Genomic DNA, 17,706 nt, shown 5'->3' on the forward strand with positions numbered 1-17,706 from the left:
GGTGAATAGAAGAGAGGTCACAGGAAAGATAAGGAAGCTGACACAGATCAAATTACCAGAAAAATACAAATTTAACCAGCAAGATTAAACAACAGGACACTAGTTTTGAACTTACTGCTTCTTTTAAAGTTACACGATCTGTCTAAAAGGAGTTATTGCAGCACTCACACCAGTTATCCAGGAGTTTGATAGCAGCAAGTTTTGAAAAGGACACTGAACTCAAGCACCGGATGCTTTAAAAACTGAACATATCTGGAGGCACAGAGACAACAAGGGATAGAAGTGTCCCAGCTTAAATAGCTGCCAAGGTTAGGCATTCTTTGTAACAGAGCCAAAGGCTGAAGCATGCCCCCTCCTACACCAACCTGCAACCAGAAGCAGATTAGAAGTACGAACTTTCCACTGCGCCGGAGCTCAAATGTCTGATTCCAAAGTTTGCTCTGGTCCACTTCGGACAGGAGAGTGGATACTCAGTTTTGTGCTACCAGAGAACAGCAGAAAGGGACACACAAGCAAGGCAGAGGGCTCACCAACCTGAAAGCGATAGAACGTCCCATCATCTTTCAGGGTAAGGACATGGTCTGAGATTGGAAACACATAACCCTGTGCAGCAATAAGACTTCCCAAGTGTATTGCTTCCCCTGTTAAAGAGTAGAAAAAGAGAGAAAAAAGAGATGTGTCAGGATGATGCGCCCTGCACAACCCTCTGCTTTCAGCAGCAGGGCCATGGATGAGTCACAGCATGACCTCACATGCATAAGCCATGTTTCAATCACACTTCATCCATACACCTTTCAATGAAATCATGCAAAGCAGAAAGCAGCCTTAAAATATAGATGAAAGTCCCTAGATGCAGCCTTCGCCACTACAGCAGCTAGGGAGGGACATTTTATCGGGGCATGTAGCAACAGGACTAGGGGAAATGGCTTCAAACTGGAAAAGGATAGATTTTGACTAGATATCAGGAAGAAATTCTTTACTGTGAGGGTAGTGAGACACTGGAACAGATTGCCCAGTGAAAATGTGCATGCCTCTTCTCTGGAGGCTTTCAAGGCCAGGCTGGATGGGGCTTTGTGCAACCTGATCTAGATGGAGGTTCTAGCAGGGGGGTTGGAACACATGATCTTAAAGATCCCTTCCAATCCAAACCATTCTATGAGTTTATGATTTGCACATAATTTCAATGGATCTCAGCTGTCAAAAGTTGCATCTACTATCTCAGACTTGCAAAATACACATTAGATTATCACATGTGCCCAGGCAGATAATAAATCCATTGTCTGCAGCTGAAATTCAGGTTTGGACTTGACTGGACTCACAAGAAGAAATGTGTGCAGAAAATTGCCCTGGGTGAGTCGATGTGGCCTCTACTCCTGTTTTTACATAGTGACAGAAGAAGCAGACTGCAAAATGAAATGTTGATTTTTTTTTTTTTTTTTTTTTTTTTGTCTTTACAGGAAAGCAAAAGAAACTTCTGGGCCAGAACAAGGCCTTTTTATCCCCATAGCTCTCAACCATTTGAAAGGTGATTTTGGTTTATCTGAAGTGTGAACTACTTGGACTGTGCCCAAACACCGATCACAGTTTATGGCTCATTATCCATTTACCTAGCTGCCACGATAAATCACCATCTGATCCCATACTGGAGTCTGTATCATCCTTGGCCACCGTGTCCTGTCAGTTGTGGCTACCCTTCTCCACACCAGGGAGTCCTGTCACTACGTTCACCCATTTAATCACATATCTACCAAATTCCTTTCTGAGTCTGGGAACAGCCTTAGAATACATCAGGCTTTCTTAGGTAGCAACAATTTCACAGACACGCTAGGACTCCTACAAAGTGCTTTCTGTGCACTGTAGTTGTAAGATATTAGATTTAATTATGCTGCTGATTCTTATCTGCTTTCCTTCTTCCCACCAAATATTTAAATCAACCTTGTTGTTCTACTCTTTACACTCTGCAGTAAAGTAGTACATACTTTTTTATGGCACACAAATAGTACAGCTGAAATGTCTGTTAATTCCCAGCCATGGTTCACTTTACCTTGATCCTCAATGCTGAGGTTCTTCATAAGCCACTGCACAATATCAGCACCTGCAAAATAAAATCAATCAATAAATGGGAAAAAAGAAGGCATTGAATACTGAGACCAAGAAGTTTTTGAGAGTCCTAGAGAAAGATAACATTGAGATGAGGTAAAAAAGAACGTATATGCATTTATTGTCCATTTTCCTTTTTATCTCTCCCAAGGTTTCAAATTGTTTTTGCTTTCTGTGCTGCACTATAATTATATACTCATTGGTAGGTACTAACCCCAAGTGCCAGAGGAGACTTCTTAGACTCTAAGTCAACTGCTACTCTAATGGTTTCATGTAACAACTTCTCTCCTGGTTGTGTTTCTCTCACTTCAGCATATAGAATATATCCTTGATGTGGTCCCCACCACATCCTTATCTCCAAATTGGAGGGGTGTGAATTTGAACGGAGGACGACCCCTTAGATAAGAAATTGGTTGAAAGGGTGCAGACAGAGGGTGGTCATCAATGGCTCTATGTCCAGGTGGAGGCTGGTAAAGAGCAGCATCCCCCATGGGTCTGTCTTGGGACTGGTGCTCTTTAACATCTTTATCAATTACATTGATGAAGCAATCAAGTGCACCCTCAGCAAGTTTGCTGATGACACCAAGCTGAATGGTGCGGTTGACACGGTGGAAGGAAGGGATGCCATTCAGAGGGACCTCAACAGACTTGAAAGGTGGGCCCAGGTGAACCTAATGAGGTTCAACATAGCAAAGTGCAAGGTTTTGCACTTTGGCCAGAGGAATCCCAGGCATTTATACAGACTGTCCTTGAGAGGGCAGTCTTTGAGAGTAGCCCTGCAGAGAAGAACCTGGGGGTCCTGATGGGTGAAAAACTTAACATGAGCCAGCAGTGTGCCCTTGTGGCTCAGAAAGTGAATGGTACCCTGGGTTCCATCAGAAGAAGGGTGGCCAGCAGGGACAGGGAGGAGATTGTCCCCCTCTACTCTGCCCTTGTGAGGCCCCATCTGGAGTACTGTGTCCAGGTCTGGAGCCCCCGTACAAGAAAAACAGAGAGCTGTTGGAGAGGGTCCAGAGAAGAGCCATAGAGATGAGGGGGCTGGAGCACCTTCACTACAAAGACAGGCTGAGGGAGCCGGCTTTTCTCCAGGCTTGTTCAGCCTGGAGAAAAGAAGGCTGCGGGGTGACCTCATTGCAGCCTTTCAGTACCTAAAGGGAGCCTACAAACAGGAGGGGAATCAACTCTTTGAAGGGGTAGATAACTGCAGGACAAGGGGAAATGGTTTTAAGTTCAGGGAGGGAAGATCTAGATTGAATGTCGGGGGGAAGTTCTTTACTATGAGAGTGGTGAGGTACTGGAACAGGCTGCCCAGAGAGGTTGTGGATGCCCCGTCCCTGGAGGTGTTCAAGGCCAGGTAGAATGGGGCCCTGGGCAACTTGGCCTAGTATTAAATGTAGAGGTTGGTGGCCCTGTATGTGGCAGGGAGATTCATGATCCTTGAGGTTTCCTTCCAATCCAGGCCATTCTGTGATTCTGTGATATAATGAGTTTTGTTTCTGAAAGTACTATCCAGCAAGCAGATGAAGGATCATTTATTGGCACCTGGCATCTTTAATGTCAGGGCAATCATATAGAAACGTGGAACTGAGTTATCAGCCAAACAAAGAGAGCTAAAAATTTAGTTTGTGTCAAAGACAAGCAGCAGCTTGTCTTTGTGCCTAGTGATCCCTTCTTCGACCCCTGGCACTCACGAACTCAGTTGATCCACAGACAGTCACGCAACAGAACCCCAGTAAAACACATTTTGACTAATTTACAGCCTTACAAATTTCAGAGTCCTAGCTGAATACTGCTTTAGCTCATTTCTGCACACCCTGCATAAACTAAGTGTGCATATACAATAAATAGGAAAGAAACTGGCAATCTTTTCACTAAAATTACTGTACATGATCGAACATTAGAATGCATTGACTCTCACCCATAAAATGTGGCACTTTATTCTCTAGTGCAATAAGCCACATTTTTAGTGAGCTCTGATTTGTCCATGGACAACATACTGTGCATTCAATACACAGAAGGTTTGCTTGGGATTTTACTGGCAGACACAGTGCTAGCTGAAAAATACATAGGAAAATGTTTGGAGTTCATAACTGTTGTTTTGACATACTTGTTAATAAAACTTTCAACTTTATAAACATGGATGCTGCCTTCTGCAAAACAAAAATAGCCTAAAGGTACAACAAACACTTGGGGTTAGAAAATCATTTCAAGAAGACTGAAATCGAAGCCTTCTGTATCGTTGGAAACAAAACATCACAATTTGCTGTCTTGGCTCAAGGTAAACCAGAATCATTCTTGGTTTGTGTTGTGGTGTTTTCTTTTTTTGTTTTGTTTTTTATTTTTATTTATTTATTTATTTTTGTTCATATCCCAAACTAAAAAGTCCACTGGTTTCCCTGATTTTGGTCTCAGACTACAGGTCTGCAGTACTCTCTTGGTCATTTCATTCCCAAATGATGCGACAGCTCATATCTGAACATCTTTTAGAGTAGTTAATTCATTGTCTTGCTGAAGGGAGGTGAATTCCAATCAATCCCTTTCCAAATATACAGGATACTTAACACAAGATTAACTCTCCATAGAATGATCATATTCTACTTGAATTTATTCAATTTTAATCAAACTGCAATCAAACATTCAAGCAACGCTGAAAGCTGCTTCACCAATCTTTCTTGTCGCTGTTAAGATTAACAAATAAAGGTTTGACTCAGTCAGAACTACTGTGATCAGTCACTCCAGAATATAAGCAACATTAGAGATCAAGGATTTTAATTTGTCTCTTAAAAACATGAAGTCATTCCTGAATGTTGCCAAGAGCCTGGAAGATTTTATAGCTGTTCTCCAGTTGTCCTGAGGCAGACAGATTATCTTTCTGCTGAGTTTGCTGAACCATTATTTATCACCTGCCAAGACTGATTACTCACCCTCGGGACAATGACAAGTCTTTCCTTCCTCTGTTAATTACTGTCATCATTAATAGCCATGTCACTAATTAATATTCAATCATAATGAAAACTTCACTGCCATCTCCTACAACACCTTCAACTTTTAGGGTTAATCTCACATTGACTTTGCTTTTCCTTGTGTCTGGTTCTATCCCTGCAACGTAGTTTTGCCTATCTATAAACTCTTTATGTCCTTTCTCAAATAAGAAGTTAAATCTATACTTTCAAGGTGGTGGAGATACGACTGAATCCCTTACAAGATCCTCCACTTTCAGATCAAAACACAGATGCTTTAATCTGTAAATTTTCATGAAAATTTCTTCTTAATCTTCCTGTAGATTAGGCCTGACTGAGTCTCCACATAATTCACCTTCCCAAAAAGATCTTCTTTGGCTAATTTTCACATTCCACATTTCATGAGTGCTTCCAGAGGACCTAAGAGAAACCCTCAACCATGACACATTTCCACTAAACACTAACAGCACATTTGAGATCTTCTGAAAACAGATGGTTTTCATAATATAAAGTATCGCTGGATCTAGGTAGAGGAATGGTTTGCACATCCTCTGTGCTGTTTGCTAGGTATTCCATATTTTCTCCAAACCTGTATGCTTAATTCAAGGGTAATCAACAGTCTGAGAACATCTATTTCCTACCCACCTGTTAGGAAATTTATTCCCATTGCTTTAGGCTTTTCTTTGAAGCTGAGGTAGATGAAGTTGCTTAACACCAAAAGAATAGTTATCACCTTATGCTCAAACAGATTCACAATGACCATTTTTTCCACCTACCTGGTTTTGAGACAGAGTAGCAGTTTTATATTTCCTGCTATTTTCTCCTTTTCTGTTCAGCCTCAGTGATCCCATAATAGTAGCTAGTGTTCTCAGAAGGCCATTGCCTGTCAACATGACAAACGACTGGCCAGCCATAGAAAAATAAATTAAAAAAAACTTCGCATGGTGTGAGGCCATTGGCAAGATGCAGTTAATGAGGTGAGTCACCACCACTGTAATCGATACCTTTCCTACTCAACCTAAATTGTTCTAGCTTTTCCAGAAAATCCAGGGCTTACACAGAAAATGTAGACCCACTCACAATCAGATTTGCCCATCTTCTACAAACTATGTGAAAGAGCCAGAATGATGAACCCTCCTCCAGCAGTTTTTAAAGATTTTTTGCTTGGAGTGGAGGCTGCTCCTCTGGGTAAAGAACTGTTATGGAATAATTTGTCATATATACACACCTACAGTAACAGACATTTGATTTCTTGGTTATTTCCTCACTATTTTTTCCAAAGATAGTGGTACCCTAATGCTCTCTGAATATATTTTGATGTTTGTTTTTTTTTTTAATTATTTTTTTTTTTAAAGAACATGAAAAAATGTGAAAAGGGGAAAATTCTCCCTATATAATATCTACACTCTCTATGACACACTAAATGAGCAAACAAACTGCATGCCTCTGGTTTGTCATCTACAAACTCAAGGTTTGGACAGTATTTCCATTCAAGGCTAAAAAAGTGTTCTTTCTGTCACTTCCTTTTTGAAAATAGATGAGCCCATTGTAACATCAATTTTTCCAAATGATTTGCTCCTGAACACAGATCAATCCTAAAATATTCCTAGCAAAAAATGTAAGACTGAAAAAGTTCACAAGCAGTCAAGTAGGCATAGAAGAATACCTGCCCAGGTACAAGAGCAGTCTCTCAAGTCCCTGCTTTCTGTTCTACCAGTTGTGGCAATCACACCAACAAATAGTGTGCTAATTTTTTAATTTTTTTCTCCCTCCAACAGCACAAAGTCCTTGTAAGTCCACAAACAAAAAGGTAATTAATTATCCACACTTTCATCAATGAGTTTGCAAAAATAAACGAAGGAGCATCACCCACGGTAAAGGACAAAACAGTTTCATATGAAATTTCTCAAGGTCTTTAGCACTCCTTGCTGCTAGTTTTATCACACAGAGCCCCCGATCACTGCCACAGTATCTTCATCTTTTACAATATCGGAATTTAAAAAAATAATAAAAAACAAAGAAATATCTGGTTCTTTTTGTAATGTTGTGTTAAAAACACTGGGGAAACACTTTATAGAAGCTGCCCATGATACACACACAACTATGTACTGATGTAAAAAAGCAACACTCAGCAGCTGACTCAGAAAATGTGGTAATAGCAGCTCTCCTCCATCAGCATGTGGTAATTGCACCACTCAGTGTCAGCAAGGAGCATCATCAAAGCTACAACAGCTTTGAGCTCCTACCAATAGCAATTTCCCTTTACACTATACTCACTTTAAATCTTGTTCGTGAATTATTAACAGCCGTTAGCAGCAGGACTGTTACCTGCTTTTGACCGGAGCAGTTAAATTTTTTAAGGGCCCTTTATTTTTGTTCATCTCAGCTTTTGAGTGCCAGAACTTACAATTCATTTTTCTTGTAATAAAAAACTGAAAAATGTAATACTTGTGTGAAGCAAGAGCGCTGCTTGCTGCACAATGGCAAAGCAGCACACAAAAAAAAGTTGCACAGGCTGATTAAACAGCAACAAGGACAGAAGATGTATAAATTTAATGGGTTCAGAATCTGCAGATCCTCTGACTTTTCCTGACAAGTGTGGATCACTTATCATAGTGGTCAGGCTGATATGCTATTCCAACCAGCTCCTCATCTCTTCTCTGCCCCTTTACTGTTCTCTGCAGAAAGCTATACTCCATGCTTGTCTACTTACAACAATTACCAGTATTTCAGAAAGGAATCCCAGAATAGCATTCCAACCAGTGTAGGTTTTTGTATGTTGTTTTTGAACTTTAGAAGCATGCCATACCTCTATTGCATGAGTGGCCATGGATGAATAAACAAAATGCTGTAAATCTGACCACAGACTTACCAAAATTGTATGATAATGATCAGCTCTGATGCTTGACTCTTGCTTGTCCCTGTCACAAGGTCCTGAAGCAAAAATTAACAGCGAGCCTACTAATACCTTCTTTCACAAAAGGGAGCAGCAATTCAGGCTCTCGGCCGCAACACATGGGCTTGGCACTTAAGGACAAGAGGCAGAGAAAACCTTCCAGGGGAAAGCAATGCCACAAGCTCACCCTGCTGGACTGTGAGTTGGAAGGACTCTTCCTTCCCCCAGTGAGTCAAGATAGCAAAGTACACATACTGTTGTCACTCAGACTTGCACGGGCTAACCCATCTGAGAATGCAGGCCAGTCAGGTCTCAGGGGTATCAGGGCCAGGCTGCTCCTGTCACAGCACTGCCCACCTGCAAAATGGGCCAGCTTTACCAGATATGAATGTGAGCAGCACAAGTTATACCAGGCTTTGAGCTTTTGAGCTTTCAGCATCCTTCCACCAACAGAGGGACACAGCCAGCTGAGAGCAGCGGATTCAAAACAAGCACACTCTAGCTGCATTAATAAGGCCCTGCTTCTGAGCCTCGTAATGGACACACACATTAATCCTGGTGGAAGATGTCTGCCAGCATGGCTTAACCCACGTCTTCAAATGGAAAAAGTGCAGCGCCAGCAAAAGGACTCCTTCCAGATGACCTGCACTGACATGAAGCTCTCGACCACATGCCAACACCAGCCTCATTTTTACCCTGTGTTGGAGCTGCAGCGCTGCAGCAGGGTGGGTCCAGGCCTCATGCCTGGCAGCTCCAGCTCCTCACACTCGCTGGCACCCCGTTACCCCACGCAGTGCTTGAACCTCAGGAATGACTCTTTGCTGTGCCCAGCACTCCTGACCCTGACTCGCTCACTGAGATGTGCATCCAGTCCTCCTGTAACAGCCACAAAGATGGGTATGATGCCTTGAGAGCCATTATAAAGGTACACGAGAGGCAGAAAAACAGCATTCCTGGTCTCCTAGCAGCAATAGTGACGCACATAATAGTACCAGAAGTTACCTCATTTTACAAATCGCTAAGAACTGTAGCTGCAACTTTACACCTGCACTTCATCACACTTTTACAGCTGCTTTTCAGGCTGCTCTGCCTTTGCATTCCTGGAGCTACTGAAGGTGCCTGGCTTTGTGCCATACAGCAGTGCTCAGACACTGCTTCTCGCGCTGTCAAAACAGCTCAGCAACAGAACAGCCAGGGAAGCAACTCCAAGTGGTGCTGGAACCAGGGCTTTTGAAGGTTCCCGTGTCAGATCTTGTTGGGGCTGCAATGTTTTTACTGTGACACAATTCACATGCACAGTCTTTAAATCAAAGGCAATCCCTCCATCATTTCAATCATACGTTAGCATTTTTAATAGCAAATTTTCCCCTGATGGAAAGGGGAAGATCAGTAAAGCGTAGAGCTAGCTGGTGTATTTGAGCATGGAAATATCAGGTTTCTCCACACCGTGTCTTCACTCCCAAAGTTTCAAACATTGTCAGATGAGGATCCTCCTTGCCCACACCAGTGCTGTAACAGTTTCCCTACAGAGGTGCAAATGCCACTGACTCATGCAAGGCAGTACAGTGCACCTCAAGCTACAGCATGTTAACAGTTCTGTTACTATGTTTACCTGCTAGGAAATCTGACCTTGTTGCCCTTACATGAGATGCTCCCATGAATTTTGGCAGGGATCCTGTTGGCAGAACTCAATGTTTCAGGCCATGACAAATATGTATTTCACAAAATCACACTCTTCTGTGTTAACTATGGCAACGTTACTGTCTCTCTTACAGGCAAGGACAATTAGCAGCATCAAATTTTCTAAGAAACCAGCTTTGTTCTGACACATTGCTACTCCTTTCCATGCCATTCTCCAGGACAAGCTGTGACAACATGCGGTGCTGTAGTAACAGCTTCATTTCCCGAAATTACCCAACATCAGTGGCTCTTTTCCCTTCAGGAGTTCAGTGTCCTGACACCGAACCAACAAGCTCTGTGCACCCCCCCCTTTGCCTGCCAGGCCTTTCAGTACACAAAGCAGGGTGTGCCAGACAGCAGCTGTCCTCACAGCCCCTCTGCACTGGTGCTGCAGTTAGCTGGGACAGTTCTCCAGCAGGATTAAGGCTGCACGTAGCTTTTGGATAATGGTAACTCCATATAAATTACGATCAATAGCAACTGCTGGCTGTTTCTTTAGGGCCATGCTAAATGAAGAGGTTGTAATTTAGCATGGCTCCTGAAGCCTTGTGCTAAAGGTGTTTGCATTGGCACAGAACACCCGGCAGCTGGGACTGGCACCAGCTCCTTCCTGCATCTCAGATACAGGCATTTATCAGGGTAAATTTTAAATTTGTTTAAAACATATCAGCAAGCACCTGTCAGAACTCATAAATAATTAACTTCCAAGTTCAAAATATGTAAACCATTTGTTCTTTCCTGTGCTTGATGGATTTCATAGGAGTGCACATAGCAACAGAAGCAGTAAAATCAACATCCAGATTCTCTTAAACGCCTTCATACCACAACTGCCTTATCTGTTTGGTAAGTCCTCCAAGCTTACTTGATCAAATAACTGAAAATAAGCAGCATTTTTTAAAATCTGAAAGCTGCGTTAAACTATTATCACTTTGTTTAAACAACTGAAGCCAGTATCAAAGCCTTGTGTAGCTCAGAACAATATCTGTCTGTATGATTTTCAAAAGGCATTTTCATTTCCATTCTAAGAATGAATCTACCTTGTAAGATATTTAACTATATTTCCTTTTTCTTTCCCTCTAAGAAGCTAAAGATCAGCATTTTATTTAACTTCTTTGCAGGTAAGTATGGCTTTGGACGTGGTATAGCTGCTTGGTTGCTTTGAGGCTCATGCCTTTCTGGAAGCTTTACAGTGGCTCTTAGCAAGCATGGCACAAAACATCCATACGACACCGTAAGCCATCTTCTAGCAGCTTTAATCTCCAAATAAGTAAAATGTCAACTCGTTTCTATATAAAGCAAAAAATAAATAAGTACATACAAAATAAAACCAGCAATGCTGTGTTCTGTGATAAGTTGGGAAGTGCTTTACTCATCAGAAGTTTTGAGAGAAGCTTCAAAGATCCTCAGATAAGATTTTCACGAGAGATTGGAGAAACTAGAACTATGTAGATACTTTAACAACCAAGAAATACTGTAAATACGAACTCAAAAAAAAAAAAAAAAAATCAAACACGCTTCACCTGTGCTCACTGCTGTTCCTGCTGCCAGGAGTACGGAGCCCCGTGTTCAGGCTTCAATGCCGCCAGTGTGCCACCAGGGGACGCTACGCGCATACAGACGGAGCGGCTCCTCTGCCTGAACGTCGCTTCCAGGGTAAGGGGTTGGCAGCGAGGCCGTAGTGACAGCTGCCTTTCAGCGGGCCGTGCCGGGAAGGAAGCGCTGGGTTTGCAGACGTGAACACATCTGCTGGAAACCTGTTCTAAAAGGTGATGGAACTGATGGAACACGGGTAGTACGGCAAGCCGAGTCAAACGAAAATAAGCTCCTCTTGGACGCGGAACGGAGCAACGTGCGCTGCCGGCAGGGGGCGGCGCTGCCCGCGGAGCCGCGGCTCACGGCCACAGGCGGGGACCGCACAGCGGTCGCCGCGCTCCGAGGGGTTCTCGGATCTCCGCCCAGGGCTGGAGCCGCTGACCCGAACGTCATCCCACAGCGGCCTGCCGGGCGCCGCGGGCAGGAGGAGAAACGTGTAACAGATCAGATGGCACCTGCACCGAAAACACTGCGCTTGCTTCTAGGATGGAATTGATTTTGAAGATAATGAAAGCCAACAGGGAGAGGGGCAGAAAGAGCAGGCACCATCCTCTCCCTGTCTGGGTCAGACAGGGGCAATAGGGGACAAGGTCTCTGCTGAAGTCACTTGCAGGGTCACAGAGAAGCAAGAGGAAAGGTCCCAGCAAGTCACCCATCAGAACTGCAACCTGACAGCAAAATACAACAGGTTGCAAGTGAAAATAAGCATGGAAAGGCTTTGCTTGTCTTGTGTTTACTTTTCACTGTCACCCCAAGAGCACCCATTTGTGAGGAAAGCAGTCCGCTGCGCGATGCTCCTGCTGCTGCGGGATGAGTCACCACCATCGCACCAACAGCCCAGGCAAGGCGGCAGCAGAGCAGGCAGTGCTGCCATCACTGTGTTTATTCTCGTCTGCTGCACCAGGAACAGCTACAGCATGGTGCTTGTCACCTCCCCACTGCCGCCAGGCCATGGGCCTGTCCCTGGAGTGAGGGTAGGTATGTGCAGAAATATCTGTTAGTCTCAAGGGCCTTTTCCAAATGTACTTACTCGCTTCTATTTTATTGGGGAATAAAGGAAAATCTGCATTTTCAAGATCCACAGAAGCAAAATCAGATAGATACCTATATGCAAGAGAAGGAATTGGGACTGAAATTACAGAAATCTGTGGCTTTGTCTTGTTATTCCCACACAATCTCTCCTCAGGGGCACAGATCAGAGAGTACCTGGCTAGAGCAAGCACGGAGGTGATGCATGGAAGGTGTGGGACCAGAAATCGTGCTGTGCAAAAGCACAGTAACTCAGTAACAGTTAATCATGAGATCTGATTAAGCACAGTAATACAGAACGCGTGCCTTAAAGTTGTAAATACTATATATATCTCAATATCAAATGTGTTTCTGAAGGCCACATAAAAATTATGTCTGATCAACTTTGATAGAGTGAAGGCCTCTCAAGCAGCCTTATATTTTCTATGAAAAAGTACTTTCCCCTTGCTGTAGTCAGCATTTGGGACTTTGTACCAAATGCACTGCAAGCAACACCGTCATGAGCTGCAGAAGCCAGTCCTGGCTGGTCAGCATTTATAGCTGCCATATCTCACAAGTCTAGCAGATTGTGCGTAACATAATGATTTATTCTGAAATAAACTTTTTATTCTGTTTGTGCTCGGATTAGCAGTAGCTTACACTGCACATGCACGGGTGAGTGCAGATAACAGTGGAAAGCACAGAGCTGAAGTCCCTTACTTAGGAAACTTATAATTCACAGTCACACCCGTCCACCATTGATATTTCTTCCTCCCTTGCAGTCAGAAGAGTAAAAAAGTAAAGTGAATGGAGTGAGAGGACATGCATGGAAAAACCAGTCACGAGGAATAACAGCTTAGGTGTTGAAAAAGTAAGTATACAAAAACTGAGTTACTTTTGCCAAACCCAAATGGTCCCAATACTACTGTGAATGTGAACATACCTTCCAGTGAAGCCTAGCAGAATCCTGTGCACGTATTAGAATGGAGAGAGTGGCCTCAGTTTTAAAAGCACATGAACTTAATTTTCTCTGCCTTCAGGATCAGCAACTTATGCAAAACTACCTTGAGGGATTCTGTGCCAATATGTGAGCCACTCATTATTCATCTGTCATTAGGGACAGTAATTCAACAAACCTGCTTGCTGAATGACAGTGCTGCATCTTCTGAATCACGCATCACATGGTTTTCTTGTGTAACAATTACTTTTCCACAATAAGCTCCAAAGCTGGCAATACCTTCATTCCATTCTCAACCACTACACTGAATGAGCTACCACAAGAGTTCCTTTCCTCTGTTTTACACAGGAACTTCATTAAAGTGGTGCCCCAAGCAGAAAGGATAAGCTAGCACCCTATTCCCCCAAACTACTTGCAGACATGCTACTTAAGGTATGTCTTCAAAGTTTTCTCAAAGCAAAGCCCTGAAAATGTAAGTCAGAAATATAAAAGATGTCAAAGTCCTTCTCTGCTACTCATTGTATCTGGGCATTTTTCACCTAGTGCACTGGAGCTTAGCATCATGCACATTTAAGCTTTAGTTTTGGAACATAGCCATGCTTGACTTTGGAAAGACCATACGTGATAGTTGTGTGGGTCAGTTATGCTGAAAAAAATGATGGGAGAAGTGATCAAAACAGGAGTTGATCGTTGCTTCTGAAAGCCATAAGAGTTGCCTACCCATTCAAATTTGAAAACACAGAGAGGCACGTCACATATGTAGATACAATGAACAGAAATTAGGATAAACTGCAATACAGCACAACAAGCTATTGACCCAAACATCTCACACACCAGTAACACTTCCCTTCAACATACTTTTCCATTATCAAATATGGCAAAGCCACAACCAGCATCTCAAGCTTTCCTCTCCTGTATCCCATAAAAACCTTTCTTCAAATTACACCTACAAAACTACAGGATGTGCACCCAGCCAAATGACTGTGTTTCTACCAGAGATGCTTTTGATACTGTTATTTTAATTCTCTTTATTATCTTACTACACAGAAGTAGAAATAGGTCAAAGCGTAAGAAGGAAAGGTCATACCTTCATAATAGAGTTACTCTTTTTTTTTTTTCCTTTTCTTTTTTGGAGTCTTTAACGTAGCAAAACTTGGCATTAGAAGCCTATTACACAGAGGAAGTCCACTTTCTGAAGATACACGGGAGTGGAAATGTAATGAACTTATTCCCTTGGCTCTTGTACAGGTGGAAGCCGCAGTAGGTTCCCACCTCCATTTGCTAATGCTATATCTCACACTTCTGGGGCTTACAAAATGGGGTTAGGAAGTTGGCAGTCTCCAGTCTGTTGGCATGATCCTGTTACCTACTCCGTAGCACCAGAGTTGCCTAGTTAGCCCAGTGAATGCTTTGACCCATCACCACATCAGGCTATCCAGGTATTACAGAAAAAAACCCAAACCAATTATCTGTAAACAGAGACCAGTCTGACCACCAATGAATTTCTCCCTAAGAAGAACAAGAACTCCATATAAAATCACAGCACATTCTAGCAAAAGCAGTAATTAATGGGGCTTAATTCCTTCATTAATAATAACATGATGCTAAAAAGTTGATTTACAGTGACAATAAATAGATGTATTTTTAATTACCTTATTTTCATCCTTTCTGCAAAAAGGATTATCAGTGGCTATCAGGAATGAATATAAATTTATTATATTCATTTACATAAACATCCAAGCCCAACATGCTTATAATGTGTAATCCAAACTCAGCTGGCTTACTTTTCTTTTTTCCCCCATTGAGATCTCTTCAATTTTATCATCGGTTTATTAAATGCACATTTTTGCCTTAAATCTATTTTGGAGTAATTGTATGCATTATGCTGGTTTAGATTGCTCTCTTTTATGAAATTAAATCATTGGGTGACTGTATGCTGGCTGTAATTGCCATTCTAAAGTAATAATTCTGAAATCAAAACAACACACCTCCTTGCTTACTTCTCCTTTTCTTCTCCAAAGCTGTTTGCATCCCATTGCCTCCACAAACACAAAAGACAGGGGCATGTCCCTCTGATTACTGCTGGGCCATATATAATAACCACTCATGCCTTTGAGAATTTCCCCCAAATAGATTTGTGGTGTAAATAACATCAACACAACAAAAATGGTGTCCTATATGCAATCTTTACGTACTTCTGAAAGATGACACTTGAGACATTTTTCAGTAATGTCGAAGTTATTTAGTTTCTTAGACATACAGGCTCCTAGGAATTTATATCCTACTGACTTTCAAAAATACAAGTAGTACCATAGTAGTTAAAGCCATTTTGTAACATCAGATTTACTTTTTCAAAGATACCTCGGGTATCACCCAACCTAGCCACATAGGTACTGGAGGAGCTTGCCCTTGGTAACAAGCACTCACCTTTTTCTTCAGTTGGCATACAGTCCAGGCTAAGTTACATAATTCATCAGGTTATCTCTTTTCCCATTACATTTTAGGGGCCAGCATTTTGTTAAACAGACGAACACTCCTGGGAAAACCGGGCTCACTTTTCTCCAATTATACTTTCACAGGTTATTGAACATTTTAAAAAAAACACACTCAAACACATTTTAGTACATTACAGTAAAATAAACAGCAATAACTCACATCAGCCTTATAGCAAAGCAAAGCTTTGTTCTAAAATAAATAATGATATATCAAAATTCTTATTTAAGGGTAAGTGGATAATCTCTTGCAAAATCTAATGCAAAATTAAATGAACAAAGCACTCAGTAAGTCACACATTTTAGATCCTAGTGGACATTTTTTCTGTACACTGCAGGCATATCTATAACTCCGAGTTTAAGTCTAAAAAACAGCTCACAAGTGTTGCATCAAATTGCACATTCAGCACAATCCCAATCAAGCATAGAAGTGTAAAACATTTTGTGACTTAAGCACATCCCAGAGATGAAGAGAGAAAATTGGGATGACGAAGGGTGGCAAACAAGGTAAGTACAGCAGAATGGGTCAAGCGTGTCTAGGTAAGATTGGGATGAGGTAGGGAAAAGCCTAATTAGGGGAAAGATGAAGTCTTCATGTATATCACACTAGGGCTGAGGTATTCTTACAGCTGGACATAATCGGCACAGGTTCCTCCTAAGAGGAGATGCTGGCTCTCCATAGTTCTAGAAGTACTCCAGATAAGACAACAGGTTCTCAGCCAGCCTCTCCACCTTCAGTGAAGTAGCTGAGATGGCTACTTGTCCATCACTTACTATAATAGTAAGGTTAGAAGCAAAGGACTACTTAAATACTTGCATGTTTACCTGAATGTTCTTTTAGTTGAGCTAAGAGACTTACCTCAGAACATCTTTTGTATGCATACTTCTCATTAGGCGAGACAATTCCCCTCAGAACCTGCACGTTACAAGGAAAAAGGCAGAAGCAGGAGGGATTGGACACAGCTGAGAAGGATGTAACCTTATCTTCTGTCCCTCCTAGCATCTGCAGAGAGCTTGCAAAGGTATCTTCACCACAATGATTTCAAGGGTGGCCACATGTATGGTTGTGTACAGCAGCCTGCCTTCATCTGAAGCAAAGCTTTTAAAAAACTACTACTTTTAGAAAACTAGTCTCCCAATACCAGCAGAGGTCCTGCAATTCCTCTGTCTTGTAACTGACCTACAGAAACTCAGAACAGAGTGCTTATTCCCTAAACAAACACAGTGCAGCTCCTGGAGAGACTCCAAAGCCACTTCAGCAAGCTCTCCCAAAATGTAGTACCATATATCATCATCACTACTGCAGTCCTACGTGGCAGTTATAGTTATTTGTAGGCAGTAGGCTGTGTATTATTCTGTGCCTCCATAACATGACATTATATCGCTGTCTTCAACTTCAAAAGTTTAATAATAACACAGGTAAGTTTTTTTGACAAGATAAAATGTATCTGCCACTCATTTAATATGCAACTCTGTATAAGTTTTCATTAGAGCTAGGACAGTGGAATTGAATAGCATCTCAAGAGGTAAGACTTGCTATACAATATGAAAAAACACAATGAATGATACACTGTGCTTGTGCTCCCCCCTTCGGCAGAGAGGCAGAGTTAGGCTTGGAGCCTCAGTCATGCTGATCAGCCACTATCAGCCAGTGAAGCGACACAGCTGAAGAGCAGATGCTGCTGCTTTACTTTAATTTGATAAAACCAGCAAGGTGGCTCAACAGTCCAACGTAGACATGATGCAAAATGACTGCAGGTTTTACCTTTCACTGCAGGAAACATATTGATGTCTCTCTGTCAGCATCCCCTGCTAAGAAGTGTCCTACGCCCCCTTCCTCCCCCCCCCACCCCCCCCTACAGTGCAAACTTCCAGGTCCATATTAATGACCACTGCTACTCTGAGGCAGCCTGAAGTGAAAATATGTGATGACTGGTGACCATAACAATCAAGATGTGATGGCTTTTCAATCTCTCCTTATACCCCCCACTGTCCTGTTCTTACGTACTCTCTTGCCAC

General features: G+C 42.3%; 1 protein-coding gene across 4 annotated transcripts in view; it reads right to left on the reverse strand.

The window, feature by feature from the left end:
* The window catches only part of RGS6 (regulator of G protein signaling 6), a 232,904-nt gene that overhangs the window by 58,758 nt on the left and 156,440 nt on the right, over positions 1 to 17,706 (reverse strand). For all 4 annotated transcript variants that reach the window (XM_042876246.1, XM_042876030.1, XM_042876180.1 and 1 more), the window contains exons 4-5: positions 2,045 to 2,095; positions 535 to 641 (exon numbers count right to left, since the gene is read on the reverse strand). In XM_042876246.1, coding sequence (XP_042732180.1) covers positions 535 to 641; positions 2,045 to 2,095 — 158 coding nt within the window. The remainder of the gene's footprint in view (positions 1 to 534; positions 642 to 2,044; positions 2,096 to 17,706) is intronic.

The sequence above is a fragment of the Lagopus leucura genome, unplaced genomic scaffold (assembly GCF_019238085.1).
Source record: "Lagopus leucura isolate 7727_CA_CO unplaced genomic scaffold, USGS_WTPT01 Super-Scaffold_1, whole genome shotgun sequence".
NCBI classification, from domain to species: Eukaryota; Metazoa; Chordata; class Aves; order Galliformes; family Phasianidae; genus Lagopus; species Lagopus leucura.